Raw genomic sequence first — 26,816 nt, forward strand, 5'->3', positions numbered from 1 at the left:
AGCGGCGGGCTGGGCACCAGCCATTCCGGCTCCGCGGCGCCCAGCAGCCGGAGCCCTCCGCTTACCCGCTCGCAGCTCCGCGCTGTGCCCGCCGCCGTCCCCGGACATGGCGAGCGGCGCTCGGGCCGCGCTCCCCGGCGGCGGCGGGGCCCTGCGAACGCGTCCGCCCGCCCGGTAGCTGTCACTGTTCGTTCGGCAGGAAGAGTCTCGGCTCCACCATTCAACCCGCGGCCGGGAGGAGGAAACAACAACTCGCAGGCAGCAGCAGCCCGCCGCCGCCAACGCCGCCGCTGCCGCCACGGCCGACCCACCGCGAGCGAGCGCGATCCCTCCGCCCGGGGAAAGAGTCCCTGCCCCCTCCGCCCCCACTCCCTCGGCCCCTCGCGCCGCGCGCGCGCGCGCGCCGCCCCCCCCCCCTCTGCCCCGACACCCGCTCCCCAGCGGCCTGCCCCGCGGCCCCCGCCGCTGACACGCCCAGAGAGGCGGGAGCGCGGCGCAGGTACGAGCAGGCCGGCCGAGAAGATGTCGGAGCGGCAGAGGCGGGGTGGGCGGGGAGCTTGGCTGAAAGGCGCTTTCTCTGGGAGGCGAGGAGGCCGCAGCGGAGGGATACGACGTACGCGGGGGGGAGGAAGGGGGCGGCGGCTCGTAGCGGGCTGGGCTGGAAGTTACCAGTGTCAGCGTAGTCGGCAAATGAAGCGAAAATGCCCCGCGGCAGCCCCGGCCGCGCTAGGCGAGGCGGGCGCGGCAGCCCCCCGGGGTCACGGACTACCGGGCGCCGCTGCCCCGACACTCTCCCTGCGGCGAAGGGGCTGCGGATGTGGCGTCTGTCTGTAAGTTGCAGCGCCCGGGTCTCTGTGCCGGGGCAGTGCCAGCCCGGCGTGACCCGCTGCAACGTCCTGCTCGGGGCTGGCTCGTCTTGCTTTTTGGGAAACAATAATGCCCCGGTTTGTAAAGCTGAGCAAACCGCTCTGCATCTTTCGTTGGCACCGCCTCGCTGGGAGCCGGGGGAAAGGATCTGAAGCAGCTTTTTTTTTTTTTTATAAACTTAATGCGCCTTGGAGTAGTTATTCCTGCTGCTGGCGCATCATGGACACCGGGTCAATGAATCTTCAGGCTTCTAGGAATATTTGCAAGAGGAGGAGGAATGCCGTGAACACGAGGACCGGCGAAAGATGGTGATACTTGCAACCTATGGCTGAACAGGAGGTAATTTATGGGTGGATCGATAACATGCGAAGGTTCTTGAAAGACTCTTGTGCAGTAGCAAGTGGGATTTGCGATTAAATAATTTAAATTGTGTATTTAGCTTGCATTAACTTTAAGTAATGATTATACGTCAGATGAGAAGATTTGTTTATTGTTACTTACTGCTTGTAGTCGGGCATAAAAACAAAGCTAATAATCGGCCGTGGTCAAACTGACCTCTAATAAATACTGTGTTTTCTATCAGATTTAAATAAATGATAAATAAGGATCGGTCTTTATGATCTGTCGTGTGGCTATGCTTTTCAGATCGAGTTTGGGCCTCGTAAAAATTAACAGAGTTGTAGAAAATGAAAATGAAATTCAGCAGCAATGGATGTAAACAAGGAAAACTGTCATTTCTAAGTGAACACAACGATTAATGTTACCCCTCAGAAAGCACATCTTGAATTAAAAGGATGTAAAAATTAGACGGGAAAAAAGTCTTTTGTAATCGGAGAACTTGGAGCTTTCAACTGCTGTAAGCTTTTAAACATTTCAAATTAAACCATATTTCTGTGAAAGCGACCCAAGGGGCTTTAGAGGTGGAGTTTTATATGCAAGTCTCCAAGGCCCACAAGCCCAGCCTTTGGAAGACTAGAATCTTGCCTAGCCCTTGCTGCTTTGTGCTTAATGTGGTGAGAAGGCTTGTTGCAACCACCCTTTAGCTTAGTATATGAATATCTGTGTGAGAGAGAAGTTAATATGTCACATTCTCTGTGAATATAAATAAAAATACTTAAACAGGCAACTGAGCATCTGTTCTACTTATTATTGCTTATGTTGGTTTATCATGTCCTAACTACTAAAATTGTAACCTGTGTATTATACTGTAAAGTATAAATATGAAGTAAGATAATAATTCTTTATATATTTACTTTTAACTATTGAAAATAAAGGTATTGTAACAGGGCTGATCAGTTTTTCTGTAACTCTGGTCATCTAATGTTTTCTTCCAAATATCTGCATATCCCTTTTACCATTTTCCTGGGACAGTAACTGGCCTACATTTTAACCTCTGTCTCTTCATCACCGCTTCAAATAATTGTCATGATGGTGTATTCACACTTACTATTAAATAAATATTTTTTTAATTATTTGAGTTTTCTTTTTTAGAAATGCAAACTATTTATTGTAATTCTAATGGTAAGTGGTGTTAACAGCAAAAGATTACATGAGTAACGAGATTAACATTTTCTAATTATTCTGTGATGTCTGTATATAGTGAAGTATACCTTGTGTATGATACTGCTGTACCTATATGTCAGGTATCTGAATTCTGAGGGAGTTTTTGATGATACCGGAAGGAAAACTGTGTTCCTCTTTTTGCCAACTTATGTAATAACTTTTCTGATGCAGTTCAGAGAATCAAAATTTTCTTACTGCTATTATCAAAATTCCAAGGATTCAATCTGATAAACACAAGATCCATTTGTGCTATTGCATTTTAAAATTCTTATTGCAGAAGCAGTAAGATAAATGTAGGGGAGGGTTAGTTGGGTTTTCTTTTGGGTTTTTTTACACGTAAATCACATGTCATGAGAAGATTTGGAATTATTGCTGTTTGCTGATGCATGGTTGGAATGAGTTTTAAGAAATCTGCTGTGGTAATAAACATTCCATTAACTTATTTTCAAGGATAATTTTGCAGTGCATTCTCAAACTCGGATTTTTTTTGTTTTCTATGGAGGAAAAAAACCCCTTATTTCTGAATTTTCACACTGTGGCTTACTTTAAAGTAGTCCTTTTTATTTTGCAGGTATGTTCTTGTTAACTTACATTATCCTTAACCAAAAATTATTTTAGTTTTGCTATGTCATTGAGATTCTGGGCTGCTTTGGGTGTTTTTTTCTGTTTGAGGTCTGGATTATTGCCTTTTCAGTTTGAGATTGTTATTAAAGTAAAAAAAAAAATCTCTCAATTTGATTACTTTAATATGATTCGTAATGTGATGGACTTAAACACATCAAAGCTTGTTATACCCACATACTATATGTTATATCTATATATGTTGCAATTAACAAAATTATAGTGTAAAATCCATACATCAGTTATGATCTGAGCCCTTGAGCCTCAATTTTTGTGTCCAACTTCACATACTAGTGTAACTTTCAAAGGTTGGATGCTCAACACTTTCTGAAAATTACATCTTCATAATGTGGGTATCCAAACTCGCTAGTCACTTTGAAAATATTGGCATATTTTAGGACGTCTTGTTCACATGTCTGCATTTTTTTACGTATGTCTTTATGTGATGCAGTTTCTGTAGGTGTTTTAGCTATATTGATGGAGCAGAGTTGGTTTTTACTCTCTTCCGTGCTTCATAGCTGTATTAACTCTCATTCAGGTTTAACTTAATTTCCTGATATTGACAGTTGCATCATCGAACATTTTGGAGGCTGCAGTTTATTATATTTTTGTATCAATGTGATTTCTATTTTGTGACATCTAATCCGCAGCCTTATTTTTCTGTGAAACGTTTTCCTTATGAATGGGGTTCATAAATTAACAAATGACACATGAAATTGTCTTTTTTTTAAATAGAAGAATTTTTAAGCACCAAAACTCTGCTTGCTGGGAGACATTAACTTAAGTCTTAAGCTTCCTAGATTTGTCTTTTTTTTTTAAATCAGAAGCTTCATTCATTAAATTTCTTGCTCCTGAAATAACCTATTATCTTATTTATTGTATTTTAACAATTTGAAAGAGTGAAATGTGGGTATTTTTTTTTACAACATTAGTTAGAATTTATTCAAACTGACAAATGTTGTTTTAACAATCTATAAAGTGATACAATAATTTCATGTCAAAGTGGTAAAAGCCATTTGTTCACACTTTAGGTCATTAATCAGTTATTTTTACACTCTCCAAATCAGTAACTTAGTTGCCCATTCAGGTATACATTTGTTCTCCAAGTCCCTGGCAAGTATGTGTTATGCCAATACCAGATTTTACAAATACTTAACTATTTGAACACCTATTTATGTGCTCCACTTATATTCCTTTAATCATTCTACTCTCTCCCACCCCATACCTTTTTCTTCCCCTTCATAGCAACACTTGTTATAGGGAAGCATTCTATCACATCTTTAAAAAAGAAAAGGAGTACTTCAGGCACCTTGGAGACTAACAAATTTATTTGAGCATAAGCTTTCGTGAGCTACAGCTCACTTCATCAGATGCATAGTGAGCTGTAGCTCACAAAAGCTTATGCTCAAATAAATTTGTTAGTCTCTAAGGTGCCACAAGTACTCCTTTTCTTTTTGCGAATACAGACTAACACGGCTGCTACTCTGAAACCTATCACGTCTTTCACTCTCTCTCCTCTCCCCTGCTGGTAGGAGTTAGCTCCTGCAGCTGGAGGCTTGCATTACACAAACCGCCAACAATACTGCTTAAAACTAGTTTAATAAACACCATATGTAATGGGCTGAGTTTTGACAAATTTATTTCTACTCTATCTATTATCTCAGAGTAAAGTGAAGTCTAGAGCGATTGAAAACTGATTAACTTGTAAAAATATAAAAAATAAAATGCATCACTAGTCAACCCATTATATCGTATGTATACAATGAGTCGCAAAGTTTTAGGTTTTAATCAAATTCAGCCAATCACTTGGGAGACCTTCTTAGTCCATCTTTAGATTTACACATATAAATTGTATCTATTACATTTTTGGCTTCATTATTAAATCTTTGCTTATATTCTCATTCATATCATTTTTCTTGACTAGGAAAGTTTAAGACTTGGAGCTATTTAATTTCCTCAGAATAAACGACTAATACTGTTTTATTTAAGCTTTGTCTGTGATTCATGTAATTGTCCCCATCAGTTTCATAAAAGATCTTCCAGTTTAGTTTACTGGATCAGCTTGACAGTAAGACTTTGTATGCTGAATACATTCTCTAATTGACCAAATAAATTTAAGCAAAAAATTTAATTGCTATGCTTTATTGGTTGCATTATTCTTTGCAGACATGCTTGGATATCTGCTATACTCAATTTCATGTCCATTTAATGCCACCAAAGTTACTTTACAATGTAATACAAATTTGTAAATTTTAACCATTTAAAGGTTTTTTTAATAGTGTTGCTCTGATAACTTATGTACGTCATATACTCTAGAGCAGAGCTACTGTGTAATGAGAAGAGTACCAGAAGAAACCTGTTACTATATTGCTCTCTAAGAGGAGTTACTTTTTTAAAGTGATTGCTTCTAGAAATCTCTTCCCAAGTATGTTCTATTATAACTTCAAGTAAGAAAGTGACCCTTTTAGTGTAATATGTTAATGCAAGTTTGGTGAGTGAAAAAAGATCTCAAACTAACATTTAATAAAAATAAATATTTTAAACACTCTAAAGTGGCAATTTTTTACTTGAAAGCTGATAGTTACTTTAAGATCAATGCCAAATTTAAATAGACCACCACATTTTAATATAGTATATTTATGCAGTTGTAATGATTACTTATCCAACCTGTTCTCCAAGCTCAAGTCCAGACTTGCGTGTAATTAAGTTCAAGGGGCATTCCTGACTTGACATTTTATATTTGAGATTTACAATAACAATACTAGCCTTTTAAAAAAAAATGCAGCTTATTTTAAAAATACAACTTTAGGATCATTTGTTTCACTTTAGTGTTCTCAGATACTAGCGTAACTTTTTCTAGTCCCTTTCATCTCTGAAGTGCTTTTGAACAGTTACCCAAATGTCTACATAAGGATCATTTAATCATTATTCATATGCTACTACCTCAGGGTTGAAACAACTGTCAATCAGCACGCATTACCAGTACTGCCAACTCCAAATGTTAAATCATGATCAGGCCCCAAAAAGTCATGAGATTTTGTAAAATTCGGGGTTATTTATATGCATTTGTGTTTGAACCTTTAGGTTACATTTTCAAGATTTTATCCACAAACATGAAGGCTAGAAGTTGGTTGGTTGGTTGGTTTTTTGTTTTTGTTTTGTTTTTAATGAAAGCTGAGATCTGCACAATCACTTTTTTCCAGAAATTGGGCTATAAGTAAGACATTTCATAAATCAGCAATACAGCTACATAACAAATGCAAGTCAAAGAGAATTAACTTTTCAAAATGGAAAAAGATTTTACCCAAATTGAAATTTGTACAAGACATCAAGAGTGACATCCTTACTCTTATAAAAGGGCTGTGGAATTGTGGGAGCCTTATTAATTAAATTCTCCAAAACTTTAATTTTATGTCTCAAATGAAAGATGGGCTCCCAAGCACCACAGTCGCCACTAGCAGAATTCTGGAGTATTTGTTTAGTACAACAGAGAGAAGAGACCTGCCTAATGAATACCAACAATATTTTGTACAATATCAGATGTTCCTCATTCAAATACTGAGAGGCCTGACTCGATTTATTATGCAAGATGCACCAGGAGAAAGAGCATGAGGCACTATGCCTGTAGGAAATATTTATTGTTCATTGTCAACACTGCAGAGGACTTCTTCGATCTAAGTGATAGAAGTAGTCCTGATCAATATTTAAGTGATAGATATTGACTAGTAGTATTCAGACTGAGGTTTGGGAGCTGCAAGTGGCTCTTTAATGTGTCTCCTGCTGCTCTTTGCAACACATGATATTAAAAAACTGATTTAATTATTAACTAATCTAAGCTATTAACCAATCAGGATGCTTTTACTATGTTATTAACCAATTATAGAATACTTGGTCAGTTATTTTGCTGTGAGAATATTATGTATATAAATAAAACAAATTCACACTATGGTGGCTCTTTTGGGTAATTTTGATTGCTGATTTGGCTCCTGAACCACTGAGGACTGAGTATCACTGATCTAAATAGTTGATTGTTATGACTTTTTAAAAAATGACAATACTTATTTCATAGTAGGTTAACAGAACCTAATTTTTAAGACAAAAGTACTGTGTCCCTTTTATATTAAAATGTATGGGTCTTATCAGCCAAATACATCAGCAGTAGAGCTGGTCAGAAAATGGTGGAAGTTTTTCATGAAAAACATCAACATTTTGACTAGCTTTAATTGCTAACAATCCTTACTGATGTGCAATTTGTGAACACAGAGTTCAAGAAAAACTAAAAACCAGCTGGATACCCAAGAGGGCCAGTATTTCCACTCTCAGAACACAGGACTAGCTGTTCTGCCTTTACCGAGAGGAGATAGATGTACCTGCTCGGAAAAACAATGCAAGTCTTGCCTGCGGACTGACTTTACTCTTTTTAATTTGTGCTCCAAGTTGACTAAATGTGGAACATAAAGACAAAATGCAATTGCCAAATGGTCTAAGTATGATTAAGTGAGGTGGGGAGCAATGCAGGGGAGGAGAGAGAAAAAGGCAGAAAAGCAGCTAAAGGCAAAGATAAGCCACACCACTGCCCAAGCAAACGCAGAACAAGGTAAATTTCCATTGTAAAGGGCTTTGCAAATAAACAGCCCCCAAATTCATGGAGAAAAATGACATCTGTCAAAAGACTTCTGGTAAGTAAGTATCTGAGCCTTGGAACATTTCATCCATACCAAAGTTATTGATATCTTTTGGTATAACAGGGTTTCCAACTGAAGTTCTAAAATTTATATTTCTGGCTGTTGGGAATGAAATATCTTCAATCAGATAATTAACCCTATCGGCCAAATTTGTAAAGATATTTAGATGCTTTGTGTGAAATCAATCAGTTAGGTGCCTTGCTGCTTTTTTTGTAAATTCCATTAGGCAACTAACATACATTAAAAATCTGGCCAAATGTTGTTACCTATTTTAAATTCCTGTTTAGTACTAACAGTCAGATTGCAGCAGCCATTCCAGTCTCAGCAGACCATTGTTTATTTATAGCCATACCCCTCTTCCTCTCTGGTTAAAAAGCACACCAAGAGAAAGGCACAGCACCCTCTGAGGAATCAGATAGTGGGAAGACTTTCATACATCTTGTCAGGCCCTCCACGCAGTCGAGAAAGTATGTCCTTAGTTCAAACTCAGCCTTATCCTGCTCATCTTTATCCCCTGAAAATGTTACGATGATGATACAGGAGGATCAAAAAGTCAGAGGCCCAGAAATTTTTCTTATTGTTTGTTCCTTTTGTGGAATAGAGGGAGTTCTCCACCTCCTGTGGAGAAATCTGATCACTGAGTCTTGACAAACCTTTTCCAGTTTTTTTTAAACCAGTATTTAAAAAAAAGTGGTAGACATTCTAAAAATCAGAAGTATTCAGCTGACTAAGTAAGCCCAGACAAAAGTACTTCAATCAAGTTCTAAAGAGGACCTTATTACAGTATCTTAACTCTCTGGTGATGGGTGTGGCTCCTGCCTCAGTTTTCTCTTCTTACTGGTATGTTAATGTAATTTAGCCCTGTGATGAATCCAATAAAGTGCTTTCATTCTGGGGTAACAAGAGACCTAAGGAAAACTCAAAGTTCAAATTAAAATTCCAGAACTACGTCATAGTCTTTCCTGGGGTTATAGTCCTTCCAAGAGGGTCTGCCAATCTAAACTAATTTTGGTAAGCAAGTCCAAAAGAACAAAAGCTTAACAAAAGTTCAAAACTTCACCTCTTGGTGTAAGATTCACACTGGTGGTCCTGAAAATCTTTTAACTAAAGGAAAGGTTACTTAACTTCAGTAACTAGTTCAAGATGTTGTCCATAGATATTCCATTCTTGGTGTGCACGCTCCCTATGCACAACAAATTGGATTCTTTTGAACAGCAGTGTTTGTTGGGCCATGCAGGCATGCTGAGTGTCCTCATCCTCCTGTACCAAGGACATAAAGGGTGAAAACAGGCCCAGCTGCTGCTATTCAGTTCCTTTCCTATCACAGAATCCAGCTGTTATATATCGGACTCCATGGTAGCAGAGAGGGTGTTTCATGGAATATATATGGACAACATCTCAAAGATCTGCAGTTTAAGGTAAGTAACTTTTCTTTCTTCGAGTGCTTGTTCATATGTATTTATTTCATTCTCTTGGCTTTTGGTGACTCGCAAGCAGTAACCTAAATTAAGGAGGGGAATGCTAAGAGTCTACTTACAGACTGTAGCACCGCTCTGCTAAAAGCAGCAGTGGATATTGACGATTACACTAGAGAAAAATGCTTAGTAAACGCGTGGACTGAACCCCAAGTAACTGCCCTGCAGATGCCTGAAATTGATATGCTTTGCAAGGAAACTGAAGAAACTGTCTGGGCCCTAGTGGAGGGAGCCCTAATATGAGCTCAGGGATCTAAACTATCTAGCTCATAACAATCCCTAATACATCTGACATCCATTTGGATAGTCTGATTCACTCAGCAAATGATACAAGCAGTCCTGGAGAAACTCTAAAATTTTGGATCTTGACAAATAAAAGATTACAACCCTGCGAACATCTACAGAGTGCTGCCTGTTGTATTAATTTAGATGTAATATATGGGACCATGGTGTTAACCCGGTGACTGTCCAACATTAAACAGGGTTGGTGTTTGGTATACAGAGACATCAGCCTGCTTAGTACCATGGAACAAACACCATTAGAAATCCTTTTAACCTTTTATTAAAATGATACAGAGAAGAAGGAAAAACAATTAAAGCATTTGAAATGTAAAGTATTAAGTAAGGCTTTCATTTTAACATTTTTTGTTCTCTTTCCCCTTTAGCTGGAGAGTGTTTTAGAAGGAAAAACTACCCTTTTGTGAATCTCTTAGATGGTATTAAAAGATGGGAATAACTGTCCTTTTTCTTTGGTATTAGGGAATAATTGGAATAAAAACCTTTTCCCACAACCTACAGAGGAGCCTCTTCTATGGCTCAGAAAGAACAGAAGTGATTCTGTCTTTTCATGCATCGGTCATGACAGGGATTGGCATAGTCTGACCTGTAGAGAATAAGACTCTCCAGAATCCAGAAATTGAAATTATTAGGTTCCATGATACAGAATACATCCCTCAGTCCCATATTTGGCCAGCAAAGAAAGTACTAGCAGCTAGACAATCTAAAGTTTAGATTATGTGACAAGCATAAACGGCCTCTAAAAACAGTACTAATCCTATTGTTCAAGAAATGGGGCAGTTTCGTTAGATCTATTTACAATTATCAAGAATGCAACAAATCCTTGGTTTTGTTCCAAAGCAAAGATTGTTATGAATTGAATCACAGATGCATTCTTGTTAGACTGAAGCAAATATGATTTTTAAGGCTTTTCCACTGGTGGTCAGAAACATAGGTGCCAACTCCGTGGGTGCTCTAGCCCTGGAGCATCCAGGGAAAAAAAATTAGCACCAGCAGCCAGCTCCCTCCTCCCTCACAGCATCTCCCACCCGCTGCGATCAGCTGTTCAAAGATGTGCAAGTGCTACGGGCAAAGCAGAGAAGTGGGGATGGGGCAGCTTGGGGGATCAGGGCTGGTGCAGGAGGAGGTCAAGGGTGCAGGCTCCGGGCAGTGCTTACCTCAGGCAGCTCCCTGAAGCAGCGGCATGCCCCCCTCCAGTTCCTGTGCGGAGGTGCGGCCAGGCAGCTCTGCATGCTGCCCCAGCCTCGGGCACTGCCTTCGCAGCTCCCAGAAGCAGCAGCATGTCCCCCCTTCAGCCTGGGTGGAGGCGTGGCACCAGCCAGGCAGCTCTGCGCACTGCCTCATCCACAGGTGCCACCCCTGCAGCTCCCATTGGCCACAGTTCCCGGCCAATGGGAGCTGTGGAGCTGGTTCTTGGAACAGGGACAGCATGCAGCGGAGCCTATATTATGCAGAGGAGCCAGGGGGGAGACATGCTTCTGCTTCCAGGAGTCACACAAGACCCCAACCCTGCTCCCCACTAGGAGCTTGAGGGCCAGATTAAAAGGTCTGATGGGCAAGATAGTTTGCCCACCTCTGGTTTACATGTTACTCTCTCCATTTGACATTTAGCTCCTATGGTCATCTTAGGAGGGCAGTTCAGTAGTCTTAAGTGGAACACAGTCTATTTTCCTGGCAGTGTACTTCACATTACATTTCCACATGTGAGAATATGCAGGGGCTCCTGTCAAAAATGAAAGGTTACTTGCCAGTAAATGTAATTCTTTTTAATGGATTATCCCTACACTTTCACCCTAATTTCTTTTCTCTTCTGAATTCTTCTTCTCCTCTAGTTCTGAGGTTTAGCAGATGGAACTGAGGCAGTTGGGTCCATATAACCCTTTTATGGGTTTATCTTCAAATACTCCATGCTGAGAAACTGTACACTTAATATCCAAATAACTGTATTTAGTAGCCAGTTCATCTTCAATGTTTGGGTCATAATTAAGGCTATGTTTTAGTCATGGGCAGTAAACAAAAATTCACAGCCTGTGACCTGTCAGTCACTTGTACTATATACCCCTAACTAAAACTTGGGCCATGAGGCCATGTGTAATGGGAGGGCGGGCCCAGGACCCCTGCTGGTTCGGGGGAGGGTTGGCGATGCTGGTAGGCTCCCTTTCCGGCTCCAAGTGTCCCTGCAGCTCCTAGGGGGAAGGGAAGGCCAGGAGGGCTCTCCACGCTGCCCCCGCCATGAGGTCCAGCTCCGCAGCTCCCATTGGCTGGGAACTGCAGCCAAGGGGAGCTGTGGGGGTAGTGCCTGCAAGTGGGGACAGTGCACAGAGTTCTGGTCCCTCAGCCTAGGAGCTGCAGGGATATGCTGGCCGCTTCCAGGGAACTCCCCACCCCCAGGTAAGCACCACCCCAACCCTGAGTCCCCTCCCACACCTAAGCTTCCCCAGAAGTCACAGCATCCATGAGACAGGCAGCCTTAGTCATCATCAATTAAGTTATTTGCTTTTACTTTAACTATTGTTAAATCCATAATTGGAGGTTATACAACAGTGATCCCTAAACTGTGCACCCCTTTAGGGGAGCATGGAGGAATGTTTGGGAGGCAGTGTGGCAGGGCCCCAGGCCAGCCTCCCCCCTCCACCTCCAGCTCTGCTCTGGCCCCACCTCCAGGTGCGGTCCCAGCTGCTACTACAGCTCCTGGCCCCAACCCCAGCCCCACCCCCTGCTGCAGCCCTGGCCCTAGCCTTGGCCCCTGGCCCAGCTGCCGACCCTGACTATGGCTCCGCTCCCAGCTGCAGCCCCTGCCTTGGCCCCGGACTCCAGCCTGGCCACAGCTCCAGTCCCGGTCCCCTTACATGTGTCTGTGCCCTCCTGGGAACCACAGCCCGCTCCCGATCACAGCTCCCAGGGCAATGTGAAAAGTTTGGGGACCACTGTTATAAAAGGTAATGTCATATTTCAGAAAAATACTTCCTCCAAAACAAAAATTAAAAGAAGTTTCAGTATTAAGAATGGAGTTACAAAAATCATATTTCAGCACCGTCTTCTGTATTATTGAGGACAGGGTCTGGAAAGAACACCTTAACAGTTAAGTTCATAGTAATTTAACCAACATTAAAAGCATCCCTCAAAGCCTCAGGGGCCTCTCTTATGGATAAACAAATGCAGAAAATCCTCAAATTAGGGGATGATGTTTATCATCAGAACTATCTACAAATTTCTAAACTTCCTAAAATGAGACAAAATAAAAAAAGTTGTCTGTGAATATGGACCACCACCTTGATAGACCACATAGTGTATACATATCAAAAATCAGATCTCAGTTCCAACTTTACAGCAGTATTCCAGCTAAAATAGCACACCTGAAAGAGGCGTGTTTCCTAAGAGTCCAAATCCACTGATGTAGCCAGGTCTTCACAACAGAATTGGTCAGCAGAAACACTTACTCTCTGAAACTCCAGAAAAAACTTCTTACAAGTTGGTCCCTTATCTTGGCAGAATATAAAATTGCTTCCCGATTCTCCTCTGGGAAAGCATCCTTAGTTGTATGCTCCTCAGGATAGGGCCACAGCTCCATGTGTAATATTAACAGGGATGAATAAAACTCGTGGAATTTGACATTTTAAAGTCCCTTGAACTGTATTTTCAGGTTTCAGTAAAACTGTTTTCAGTTCGCAAACCAATGCCCCTTCTCCCCATTTTAAGCCATCTTTCCCACTGATTCTGTGATTTTTTATATGTAATCAAACTAAAGCTGAGCCTGATTATATTAGGGATACAAGACCCCCTCCTAACCCAAAAAGACCTAAAAACTCTCACAAGTGTATTCATGTACTTTATTTTTCCAGTATGAAGTCTCTTTCCACTTCTCCTGGTGTTTCACTTCTCTCTTCCTCTCCCTATTAGACTTTCTCTGCACAGCTGCCAAAGAAGCAAACCCAATAGTGTCTGTCAAATTTTCAAATCTATGACACTTGAGTGCAAAGTTCAGGAAAACAAGTTTGTCCATCCTCAATTTTCACTGTTGTAACGCAAGGGCGTAAGTCTTCCACCAGCTATCCCAGTAATGTTTTGGTCTTGCCAGTCCAGGAGAAATGTTTGGGAACTGCTGCTGCCATCATTAGAAGAGTTGAGCATCCAGAGTTGCCCTTTGCTCCCACAGGCAATAAGGGACAGGTGAGAAGTAACAGCACAAGAAGTGAGATGCGATTAGGGAAAACTCAAGGAAGCTAGCTTACTTTTGCTGTACGAGAGGAACTGTTCCCTCCTACTTCCCCACAATGAGCCTCATTTTGAAATTAGTTATCTCCCCCCTTTTCAATTTCACAATATTGCCAGGCCCCTAACCTAATGAGGATTTAAGAAATAATACATTTGGGGTTCTTTTGGCTTTTGAGTCATTAGGATTCACATTTTCAAGCTTTTCTCCATAGCATGAGGACTAGAATTTTTTTCAAATGAAAGCTGAGATTCTCATGTAAACGCAAGACTACAGGAACCAAGACTTTTAAGAATACTACCAAATATCACTGAAGTTGGCAACACAGGTTTTGACACAATGTTTGAAACTGCTGGTTTATTTTTGAGAAGGGACTACTTGGTAAAGCAAAAGATGGAAGAGCAATGGAAAAAAGGAAGATTGAGGCAATTAGCCCTGCTGAAAGAATTAAAAAAAATTCTTCTGTAATTGCAGAGCCAACAAGACACTTAGAACCATATGTGGTCTGGTTCAAAGCTAATGTCTTGGTGTTCACTTACCTCCCCTCCAAATAGATTTCAGTCTGTCATGGAAATGTTATAGATCACTTTGATCTCTTCATCAAAAGACATTTAAATCTACTAGCACTATCATCCATTCGTTTCTCACTGAGATGGCCATCTTGCTCAATAATTAGCTTACTACATGTGAAGAATTTTGTGCTCCTGTTTCATGAAATTTTACTTTTGTATTTAAGGGCAGAACCACTTTAAGGATATACTTAAATTTCTATTGTATATATTATGAACTTCAACACTCAGCTTTTAGTATGTTGCACCTACTAGTTTTTGTGAAATACCTTTCACCAGCTCCAAATGTCTATTTTTTCACTTGTTACTTCTTTAAAATTGTATTTAGTCTTTCTAGCCTAAATCTAGTCAATTAGACCTTTGTTTTCCTTTTCATTACTGAAATCCTGTATCTACCGCAATTATGGCATCAACCTACTGACTTTTAAACTTGAAAAATAAATAAATAAATACAGCAATATGTGAAATATCCTACTTTCATTTATTTTTAAGGCCACGAGGAACCATTAGTTCATCTTATCTGGCCTCCTGCATATCACCGACCAAAGATTTCTTTCACTCACCTCTATTGAACTCAGTAACTTGTGTGTGACTAAAGCATATCTTCTGGAACGGCATCCATTCTTGATTTGAAGACATCGAAGAGTGGAGAATCCACCACTTCCCGTGGTAGTTTGTTCAAATGGTTAACCACCCTCACTGTTTTTAAAAAAAAAAAAAAAAAAATTGTGCCTTATTTCTAATTTGACTTTGGCTTCAACTTGCAGCCATTGGTTCTTGTTATGGCTTTCTCCTCTAGACTGAAGAGCTCTTTAGCGCTCAGTATTTTTCTCCCCATGAAGAGGAGAGTCAAGTCACCTGTTGATCTTTTTGACAAGCGAATCAGATAGAGCTCTTCAAGTCCCTCCCTGTAAGACTTTCAAATAAGGTTTGTGGCTATTTTCTGCAGTCTTTCCAATTTTTTATCATCCTTTAAAAAAATGTTGACACCAGAACGCTACATAATATTCCAGTAATGGTCTCACCAATCCCATAGACAGAGATTAAAAAAAAAAAAAAACCATCACCCTCTTTCTCCTTACTACTGCCCTGTTTATACAGAACTCAAATTTCACATCCCCAGTGGTTCCAAGGGTGGAAAACCTTGAAGTTTCTCACTAGCTATTTAAGGTGAGTGAGTATGTGTATTAGAGCTAGAGGACTGTGTTACATGATTGTATTCACAGGCAAGGGAAAGAAAAACTGACACAGGAAATGGGCTAACTGTCCCCTTTACAGGAACCAGCCTGGTTCTTGGTAAATAAAGCCATAACTTATGTAAGCATTATTAGCGTAGATGAGAAAAGAGAACTACAAAACAAAAACAGCAGTAAGTAATTTCCCTTTTTATTTTGCATTTCATTTGATTTCCAATGGAACTTAGCTTTCATGACTACTGTAACATTCTTTAAAAGTAAACTTTAAAATGCAAAAAGCAAAACAGTTAACAGTAAAAGGAAAAATATTTTGAAAATTAGGTGGTTTTAAACCTAATATGACAAAAATCAGATATGAGAAAAAAATCAGAACTCTACTAGACCAGTGCAAAAAGCAAATGACACAATTTTAAAACACCATAAGGCTGCACAATAGAATAGATTTTTACAAATTCTAAATATATTGGTGATTTGTGCTTCAAGAGCCTTAAAATGGCAGCAATAGGATTTTCAATCTGAATCTCAAATTCAGTTGTAATCAATGCAACTGAATTGGCAAAGGGATAGAATAACTTGGAAGGGACAATTAGATGAGAAGCAGAATTTTAAATAGATTGTAAGCACTGGATAAAAGTGGCTGACTGCTTAATAAGGAGAGTTATGACCATGGGAATTTAGTAATACATGAAAAAGAGTTTGATTTACAATAAACAGGGATATATTTTAAAATTAATATATGGTAAAACCATCATGAACACAACAGTTTGAGAAATCTACATTTAAGGTTGAAAGTTCAACCTTAACTCAGCTCTGTTGTGCTTATGCCTTAAAACATGGTCACTTTATAATATAAAGGATTTGTGAAATACAACAACAACATCTAAAATAAACTGAAGGTTTTATTTAACCTGACCTACAATAAGTACCTACAGTCTTCCAATTTTGGCTTTATTTTGAAATCAGTGATAGCTACTGAACACATCACATTTGAAGAGAATCTGTTTAATAGTTTTAAATATTTTAAACCACACTAACTTTTTGAATCAGTTTAAAAGACTACTTGTAAAAAAAGTTAAGCTTGATAACTAAGCTTTAAAACTACTAAGCTAATTTTCTTCCAAAAATTTAAACTTGCCATGAACTCTAAGACACCTGGCACCTTTAAGTTAGAATTTCATAGCTAAAGCAATTTCAGAAGTAGCTCCAGATTACCTGGAGGTGGTCTGCAGATCACCAATTGACTACAGCCCACAGTTTTAAAGTACTCATTTGGTTAGAGGCATGCAAAGTGCCTGCATTTTGAGGGTTAAAAAGAAGTATGTCCTAAAATCCCATGGAGTGCTTTGAAAATTTTACACAAGGGGTGTCAGGGACTGGAGAGCGAAAAAAATAGAACATACCACATACACAAATGTCTCACTTTTTCTGAAAATCAGAAGTCTTAAGTGAATAAACAGGAATTTTAGGGATCTAGAATTTTATGGAAGTTCTTCTGAGTGGAATTTTCTGGGAAAATGGATGGTCTTATTATTAAGGCACCATAGTGGGAGTTAGGAGATCCGGGTTCAAAGCCCAGCTCTTCCATAGACTTACAGTGTGATACTGGCCAAGTCACTTAATCTCTATCTCGGTTATCATCTATAAAATGGGGGTAATGCTACCTTTCTAACCCGTGGCGGTGGGGAAAGCATAAATTCATTAATGTTTGGGAGTGACTCAGATATTATGGTGATGGGGGGGGCATACGTATTTAGATTGATAGACCCACCTCAACAGGGCCTGTCTTTAGCAAGCAAATCATAGAGTGCAGAATCATTCTATGAAGAGGAGTAACCACTTCCTTTCTAATTGGATTATCATCTTTATTGTGTCCCCTCCTATCACTACCCTTATTTTCAACCTGTTCTTAGATGGTAAGCTCCTTGGTGTTGGGACAGCAACTCCTTATGCTATTGCACAGGGCCTATCAGAATAGAAACACCGATCCTGATTGTGGCATTGGATGCTACTATTATGTAAATGTAATATAACTGAAGTGGGGGTGGGGGGTTAAAAAATTAACACCAGGCTACTGCAGATGACAACTTGCTTCCTAAATAATAAAGAAGACACTAAGGTCAAGCAATACAGTCATTTATTTATTGACTGAAACAAACAAAAGTATCCCCAGATATAATGGCCACCACTTCAGCAATACAAATAAATGTTACTGAACAGGGAACATTTCTTTCTCACCTTCCCACCCCCCACAAACAATAATAGAAATACTAGCGTTCCAGAAGAGGATAAAGAGAAAACTATCAAAGGCGCTTATAATGAGCTGGAGAGGTGTAATGTATAGGTACTAAAGATCATTAGCTAATTTACCACCACCACAAGCCCTTCAAAAATACTTTAATTGTTTCATCTCCACCACATACCAAGTATAGTGCTGTTTAACAGCAATTGCAGTACATTTACAACTGTTGTCTGCTGAAGCAGAACAGCAATTACTATTTGATGTTAAATTTGGGGCTGTAGATAGAAACAAGAGTCCCATGTAATAAGCTGCTGAAATTAAAAACTCCTGTATTAGATGGGGGTGGGAGGGGCAGGGAGAGAGGAAGCAAAGATACTCCTGCACGCCTTTCAGTTACTGTACATTTGCTTCAATCAAGCAATTCATTCTGTTTTGGTATTTCACTGCATGTTATACTGGTACAGTAATACAAAGACTATTCAACTGTGATAGTAAATACGAATACACTGGTTCATATTGAGAAGGCCATTAATATGTGGACCATTGAAAATCTTGACCTGTTACTCATATGTGGACATTTAAATATGTTTATTAGAGACCAGCAAAAAGCGTCAAACGTAGCGCATGCAGAACACAATAGTTGCTAAACCATTTAGTCTTCCACACAATAGTTAAAAAATGAGTCAGGCATTCCTCAAATTTAGAGAAAACATTAGGAGGCTGTAGATTTGCAGGCAAGGAGACCTTTTATTTTAATCTATTAATAGAACCCAAAATAGTCAGCAGGTGGCCACATCTATCCATGTTTCATTAAAATCACATAAACCCTAAGTACAAAAGCACCACTGATTATTGCTCTAGAAAAACTGCATGAAAAATTCAAATACACACAGTAAAAACCATCACCAGATGCACAAGACTTAATTTCTTAAAGCAAGTGTATGGAATGCTGATCCAATTTGACACACACCTTCCAATGCTAAGTTGATATTTATATTACTTGGCAGCAATGGGAATTTCTAAGAACATGGTTATGAGAAGGGATATGTTCCTATACAGTTTAATATGTCAACTATCATCGTCCTAAAAAAATTAGCATTTACAAAATACTTGATAAAAATATCTTTTAAAAGTTGTCCAAGAGGTACATAAAATCAACCCAAAATTTTCATGACAATTCATTCGCTCTTCTCACCTACAGATTCAGTTCTCTGTGCCTGCGAAGGGGAAGGGAAAAAAAACAAAAAAACAACAATTACTATAAAAGTTACTGCTCCACGCATAAAAAAAGCCCCCACACTAGCACGTTCTCCTTTGATGCATTATTTGCAATGGCTCAATTTCAAACTATTTTAGTATTATGTTTACAGACACAACAGGTACACACTCACTTGTCTTCATTTATTGATCCCTGCTTTTCAAAAGCCATAGAAGCCTTACCTGCCAGCTTCCATTGTTCATAATGAAAAGCACCACACTACTATCTTTTTCTATTCACTGCACACATGCAGAATGCTCTACCGTACCCTTAACTTTCACTGTTTCAATCTGCCCTTTTACTGACAGTGTGCTGGGTGGGGCACCTCTGGATGTTGAAACACTAACAGTTGAGCGAGAGATGCGAATCTGCAATAACATTATGGGCAATAAAAAGAAACATTATGAACATGCTATCAATGGCTGAAAGATTGAATAATTTAAAAAAAATACTGCTTCAATCAGTGGGAGGTCTGTGTGGAAAGTACCTCTTCAGCTTTATTTTCACCATTTTCAGATGGTGTAGTACCTTCCTTTGCAGCTTCTTGCTTTTCATCCTTCTTCCCTTTAGCACCTTTGTTAGCCTTTGTTCCAGGTTCCTTCTGATAGAGGATCAAAAACATGGAGAAAGTGTGCATTAGAAGATGTTGGATACTTGTTACTATCCATGAATTATCTACTGTATGAGTAAATTGTGTGCGACAAATTAGTACAAAATGTCAGCTACCTCTGTAAAGATGATCTGGAATGCTTTTACCCACAAGTGCCAAAGCTGAGTGTTCTAAAACTCTCCTGCAACTGCTGCCATCACTAGCAAAATTTAACTGAAACTCTATTGTTTCTCTTAATTTTCAGGGATTTAAAAAATTATTACTCTAGTAGAATAAGAAAACAGTCCATTCATTGTACAAAAACGAACCAGGATGGACATAAATATCAGAACAAGTACTGTCTATTAAAATCTTATACAGTCAAGCACATTAATTGGACCAGAACAACAGCTGATGTGATGGCACAGCACTTTTGAATTCAATGGAAATGCACCAACTTATACTGACTGAGGAACTAGTCCCCCCTGTGTCTTAAGGATATCAGGTTGATTTAGTAACATCCTTATTACATCAGAGAACAAAAATTAAGTAGTTTTTGCTATTTTAGGCTTGCATGTTTCTTTTTGGAAAGAACACCCCAGATGATAATGAACGAATATTATAGAATTGTCACACAGGGAATTTCACCAGTCAGCAGTAATAAAAAGGCAAGAAGCTATGAACAGGAACCCAGTTGGGGGTGGGGGGAAATTACATTTTCATTTGGAGGTTTACATAGCAGAAAAATGGGCAGAACAATGTTGTTAGATAGCAGAACAATGGGCTAAGACCTATTATTTTTGTATCTGTTCTACCGCTCCATGTGTTCTAGACCCACTTAAGAATACCCGTTGAGACCTGCAATGCCAGCAGAGGCCTATGCTTTGCTACCCAATTTTGTAAAGTCTTTATGGGGTTACAAAGGTAAGGTTGAGGATTTGGCATTGGGTGTTGAGATTAATCCTGATAAATATTTAGAAGGAGATTTTCCATGCTCCCCACTTCTCTACTCCTCCCTCCCCCCACAAAAAAAGAGTCAACTATTACTGTCAACTGGTATATTAAGATCAAGCTTCCTTCCATTTATCTATATAGAAACTACTTTCTGAGTTTTAATCTTTTAGCAAGAATATATATATTCTAGGTAAGTCTTCACATAAAAAAGGGACAGTTAAGTATTTGAGTTTGTAAAACTGCTATATGTTAGCTTTGAACACTAACAATTACCATATCTGAAATTACTTACAAAATAATGTTAATCAGAAATTTCTTATAGATTCATAGATACTAAGGTCAGAAGGGACCATTCTGATCATCTAGTCTGACCTCCTGCACAGCGCAGGCCACAGAATCTCACCCACCCACTCCTATGAAAAACCTCACCCATGTCTGAGCTATTGAAGTCCTTAAATCATGGTTTAAAGACTTCAAGGAGCAGAGAAGCCTCCCTCAAGTCAACCATGCCCCATGCTACAGAGGAAGGCGAAAAACCTCCAGGGCCTCTCCAATCTGCCCTGGAGGAAAATTCCTTCTCGACCCCAAATATGGCAATCAGCTAAACCCTGAGCATATGGGCAAGATTCACCAGCCAGATACTACAGAAAATTCTTTGCTGGGTAACTCAGATCCCATCCATCTAATATCCCATCTCAGGGGATTAGTCCTATTTACCCTGAATATTTAAAGATCAATTATTTACCAAAATCCCATTATCCCATCATACCATCTCCTCCATAAACTTATCAAGTAGAATCTTAAAACCAGATAGATCTTTTGCCCCCACTGCTTCCCTTGGAAGGCTATTCCAAAACTTCACTCCTCTGATGGTTAAAAACCTTCATCTGATTTCAAGTCTAAACTTCCTGGTGGCCAGTTTATACCCATTTGTTCTTGTGTCCACATTGGTGCTGAGCTGAAATAATTCCTCTGCCTCTCCTGTATTTATCCCTCTGATATATTTATAGAGAGCAATCATATCTCCCCTCAACCTTCTTTTAGTTAGGCTAAACAAGCCAACCTCCTTAAGTCTCCTTTCATAAGACAAGTTTTCCATTCCTTGGATCATCCTAGTAGCCCTTCTCTGTACCTGCTCCAGTTTGAATGCATCCTTTTTAAACATGGGAGACCAGAACTGCACACAGTATTCTAGGTGAGGTCTCACCAGTGCCTTGTATAACGGTACTAAAACCTCCTTATCCCTACTGGAAATGCCTCTCCTGATGCATCCCAAAACCACATTAGCTTTTTTCACAGCCATATCACATTGGCAGCTCATAGTCATCCTATGATCAACCAATACTCCAAGGTCCTTCTCCTCTTCCGTTACTTCTAATTGATGCGTCCCCAATTTATAACTAATATTCTTGTTATTAATCCCTAAATGCATAACCTTACATTTCTCACTATTAAAGTTCATCCTATTACTATTACTCCAGTTTACAAGGTCATCCAGATCCTCCTGTATAATATCCTGATCCTTCTCCGAATTGGCAATACCTCCCAGCTTTGTATCATCTGCAAACTTTATTAGCACACTCCCACTTTTTGTGCCAAGGTCAGTAATAAAAAGATTAAATAAGATTGGTCCCAAAACCGATCCCTGAGGAACTCCACTGGTAACCTCCCTCCAACCTGACAGTTCGCCTTTCAGTAGGACCCGTTGCAGTCTCTCCTTTAACCAATTCCTTATCCACCTTTTGATGTTCATATTGATCCCCATCTTCTCCAATTTAACTAATAATTCCCCATGTGGCACGGTATCAAATGCCTTACTGAAATCTAGGTAAATTAGATCCACTGCATTTCCTTTATCTAAAAAATCTGTTACCTTTTCAAAAAAGGAGATTAGGTTGGTTTGGCACAATCTATCTTTTGTAAAACCATGTTGTATTTTGTCCCATTTACCATTGACTTCAATGTCCTTAACTAATTTCTCCTTCAAAATTTTTTCCAGGACCTTGCATACTACAGATGTCAAACTAACTGGCCTGTAGTTACCCGGATCACTTTTTTTTCCTTTCTTAAAAATAGGAACTATATTAGCAATTCTCCAATCATTCGGTATTAGTTGATCAAAAGTATAAGCTTGCTCATTTTGTGCAAGACTTGCTCAACTGTATCTAGACGAAATTTAATCCTGTCCTTAAATGTAATCAAATTATAGTTTGGGAAAACAGGTAGTTGTTAAAAAAAAAACAGCATATTAAATTAGTTCTTATTAAAGAATCAAGTCCTGGAAATATGCCTCAAATATGTCCTCTTTTGTTAAGGACATATATTGAAGCTACATTTTCATTACTTGTACTGAAAAAGATAAAACCTACCACATTCTCTTCTTTAATAAGCTCCTCCCTCCCTTTTTTATATAAGCCTGTTTCCCCCAAACTATAAATCACTTTTTGAGAGAACATGATAATCTTAACATTATTTAGTCAGTAATATCAGATATGATAGGTTCACACCCAAAATGTGCCCAGTCACAGAATTAGAAACTCATATACTCAACTTTAAGATTCTAATACTTGTCAATCAGAAATGTAGACTGGGGAGGGCTAAAACAGTTCCCCTCCGGTCCCCCCCACATGCTTTTTCTGGTACAACAATTTTTTTTGTTCTTATTGTTGCATCTTCCTTGTGCCCCAATAAATCTGTTTTCTGAAGTACCTTTCTAGAACTTCTCTAAATAGTGTCAAACTACTAACCTATGTACCATCGAATTTTTATTTTGACTGTATTTGGTCTCGAAAGTCAACACCACCTCATTTAGCCATACCTTTAATTCTACCTTTATTTATAATTAGCATCCTTGGCAATAGCTGCATTTTCATAAGAAAAATATGTACAAGACCAAAGCATCTCACTAGTGGTGGAGTACTGTCCATTTAGTCAAGCAGGGAAGGCAATGCTGAATAAACTGACACACTAGTGTGGGAACTGTTAGGTCCCAGGTCGGTAGTGGAGCCACCTTGACCAACCCTGCAAGTCCAGGAAAGGTGAGCGCCATCTCTGGGGAAGGAAAAGATGTTTCTACAGTGAATAGCTCTGCTTAGGAAGCAAGAGTATGCGGCTAACAGTATGCATTGCAGGCAGACAGCAATACATTTAAATTAGGACCGAAGTGTGTGTGTGTCTTTGTTATGCTTTTAAAAGATAAAACATGAAAAAATGTGGATGCTTCAGAAGTTGTCCATGAACATTTGAAACAGAATGAAATATGCAACGCAAAAACAAAAATGCATGATTATTTGGTTACAGTGATTTAAATTACAGGCATTTTACCTTCGTGGTTTTCCTTGGTTTGGGTTCAGGTTTTGGTGGAGCAGGTTTCTATAAAACATTTCCAGTTATACAATATATTAGATAATTCACCACTAGCCTATCACCCAGACATTTCCCTTACTTCCTACTGTGCGCCTCTTAAAAGACCAGAAAAGCTTCATGTTCAGATATACCTCAACTGACACCACAGACTAAGTTAGCCTGTATCTACTGGCTCACCATATGCCGGAGTGAAAGTAATTTTGGAGTCATTTTAAGAGTTTAACAGGGAGTTTGGGGTGAACCATTAACAGAAGCTCACCCTCCCCTTTAGCCTATCTAATGTGACATTGCTAGAAGGTTCTTCCTCCTCTATTCCTCCTGAAGTGGGCTATTTATTAATTATTATTGTTTTTAATATATGAACACACATATGTTAAGCAAATTTACTGGAAAGAAAAAGGGAGATTTTCCCCCTCCTACTTGTCCTTCTACCCATATCTAACAAAGAAAAATAACCAAAAAGTATCAAATCCAGCCCTGCTACAGTGGCCCCCAGTCTTTCACAGAGGAAGCTGCATCTTCACAACCAGGATCTGTTGAACTATCAGGAGATAGACCTTCCAGAAGTGCCAAGTCACATTTTATGTGCAACAGGCATATCAGTGAAAGAAAACAGTTCTTTTTAGGAGACTGCGTGCCTTTGGTTATATTAATATAAACATCCTTCCCTCCAGAGAGTTTTAATGGTCTTCAAGAATAAATGAAGACAACAAAATATGACATCCTGTTTGCTTGGCATGAGAAAGGTATACACCAACAGCTCTTTAGGAATACTTACAGCTGACAATCTTGCCGATCGTCTTGTAGGCTATAAAAAGGGGGAAAAAAAATGTTTGTAGGCTTTCGGTAGATCATAGTCAAACCAAGGCAAAATATGTCACTCATTCATTTGATGATAACTTAAAATATACCACTAGGACAACAAAAGTCCTTGCTTCCAAATACACATAAAGGGTGCCGCCTCCACTGGATTTTTCGAGTTTTAAAGAGACATAGTGAACTTCAAATCTAGTTCCGTGTACACACGCACACACACACACAGTTCCGAAGTTTCAGTGACTACAAATATTGACAGATTTGGGAGCAAGTGCAGTTTTACAATAACAGTGACCTATTTTATAAGTGTTTATCTCACCCTTGTTGCTGTGTGAAAGGCCTATGCAAACAGGAGAGACCAACTGTCTACACAGTGGAAACAGTGAAACTGATTCTACAGAGGACTGTCAAAAGCACAAAGCAAGTGAACTGAAAATATTGAGGAGAAAAGTGTTTCTTTAATCTCTTAGCTATTACTTTTAACACTGTAAAAATAATTTCTGACAGAAATGCAAGTTAAGTTGATGGTGTCCCTTAATACAGTGCTGATATTTAAAAGAAGTAAATTAAGGACCAATCCTGCAGCTGATACCATGTGATTACAGGAGTCCACCTGCACAGAGCTAGTTGCAGGAGCAGAGGGTAAGCATTTGACTGTTTTTCCACTTAAAGAAAATTATTAAGGGAAAAATAAAAGATATGAACTCCTCTCCCCCACCCACAAATAAAATTAAATGTCTCTACTTTTTTTTCATAAGTCAAGTGTGGAAGATGAGAAAGTCTGGGAAATATTATTTAAAAACAAGTTATCTTGTTCTCCACTCCCAGGCCCCTGAATTCATTACAACAACAGATAAGTTCATGAAGCTGGTTACAGAGCATGGCTAAAGAGCTCATGTATATTAAAGACTGGAATTGGGTTGTAACAGGGTCAAGACAAAACCATGCAACTAGTCCCTGACTCAGCTCTATTTGTACTGTTTTGATTTGGCCAAGGCTTTGTCTTGGTTAAAAGAAAAACAGAAAAAATTTGGTCTATGCTACAATTTTGGAAACATGTTTATATTCAGTTGTCCCTTACCTGATTTATAACCCATCCCCCAACAAAACAGAACCTAAAGATGAACTGAAAGGCTTAAAAAAAAAACAAAACCCACCACCAATATATAAAAAATACATTTCAAAGGTGACCTGAAAAACCTGAGTCAAAGGTTCTGCATTTCTCCTGCAACCGATGAGGCCATCAACACTGGAGGAGTACAGTCAGTGGTGTTCCGAGTAATGATTTTAATGTCCCTTACTAGTAAATACCTACAGGGTAAATAAAATCTTGAACTCGGGTCTTGGCAGGAGGAAGGTTTTGTCCAAGAAATAAAACAAAACAAAACTGATTTTCAGCTGTCTAGTATTTATACATCATTCTAAAATCTATACGTCTCTTCTCTTAGTGATTTGGGATATCTATTTGTTGAGCACTATCAGTTTTCCCAGCACCACTGTTAAACAGTTTAAAAAGACAGCATTTCAATTAGTTTGTAAGTTCAGAATTGTAGATCCCCTGTACCCCAAGTCCCAGCTTAAATCTACATTTACATCCCCTGGTTCTCCAGAAAGCATTTGAACAATAGAAGGTACAGATGAGCCAGCGCTCATCTAAATCACAATGATTTTTTTTAAAATATATATACAGAGACTACAACGGCTTTGGTCATGTAATAGAGCGTTTTACTCATTGATCTGCTTCACATAAGGATTTGCACTAAATCAGGAGCACAGTGAGTTAAACACAATTCTTTAAAAATCCCTGAGTGGAGAGGGTAGGTTATTTAATTCTCTTGTCCCATTTTGCTTAGAAGCTCTGCAAGCCGATTGCACCTCAGTCCTTATAGGTAACAGAAGTTACATACAGAGAGCTATAATGCTCTTGCGAACAAAGCCATCATATCTATTCTTGACTCCATGTCCACGATGGGTGTACTTGTGTTTGAGAGAGAACAGGCTCTTTTGAAACAGTTTAGAAACCTTGCAGGCATCTGCAAGCTCCTAGTTAGAAGCTAGAAATGTTCATTCTTTATACTGGTAACCAATGGACATCAGTGATGTCTGTC

The 26,816-nt window shown here is 39.3% G+C and overlaps 2 protein-coding genes across 5 annotated transcripts in view; both read right to left on the minus strand.

Annotated features, from left to right (window-relative positions):
• LOC119853819 (pleckstrin homology domain interacting protein) overlaps positions 1 to 4,042 on the minus strand; it is a 311,916-nt gene extending 307,874 nt beyond the window's left edge. Inside the window, exon 1 of one of the 2 annotated variants that reach the window (XM_038397319.2) lies at positions 66 to 4,042. In XM_038397319.2, the coding sequence (XP_038253247.1) occupies positions 66 to 108 (43 nt within the window). In that variant the 5' untranslated portion in view covers positions 109 to 4,042. The remainder of the gene's footprint in view (positions 1 to 65) is intronic. The other variant, XM_038397318.2, reaches the window with a different exon arrangement.
• A 13,561-nt stretch (positions 4,043 to 17,603) lies between these two features.
• HMGN3 (high mobility group nucleosomal binding domain 3) overlaps positions 17,604 to 26,816 on the minus strand; it is a 38,561-nt gene continuing 29,348 nt past the window's right edge. Inside the window, exons 3-7 of one of the 3 annotated variants that reach the window (XM_038396844.2) lie at positions 24,671 to 24,700; positions 23,851 to 23,898; positions 19,471 to 19,584; positions 19,252 to 19,351; positions 17,604 to 18,942 (exon numbers count right to left, since the gene is read on the minus strand). In XM_038396844.2, coding sequence (XP_038252772.1) covers positions 18,929 to 18,942; positions 19,252 to 19,351; positions 19,471 to 19,584; positions 23,851 to 23,898; positions 24,671 to 24,700 — 306 coding nt within the window. In that variant the 3' untranslated portion in view covers positions 17,604 to 18,928. Of the gene's footprint in view, positions 19,352 to 19,470; positions 19,585 to 23,850; positions 23,899 to 24,670; positions 24,701 to 26,816 lie in introns of all 3 variants that reach the window. The other 2 variants (XM_038396843.2, XM_038396845.2) reach the window with 2 other exon arrangements.

This window comes from Dermochelys coriacea, chromosome 3, assembly GCF_009764565.3.
Source record: "Dermochelys coriacea isolate rDerCor1 chromosome 3, rDerCor1.pri.v4, whole genome shotgun sequence".
NCBI classification, from domain to species: Eukaryota; Metazoa; Chordata; order Testudines; family Dermochelyidae; genus Dermochelys; species Dermochelys coriacea.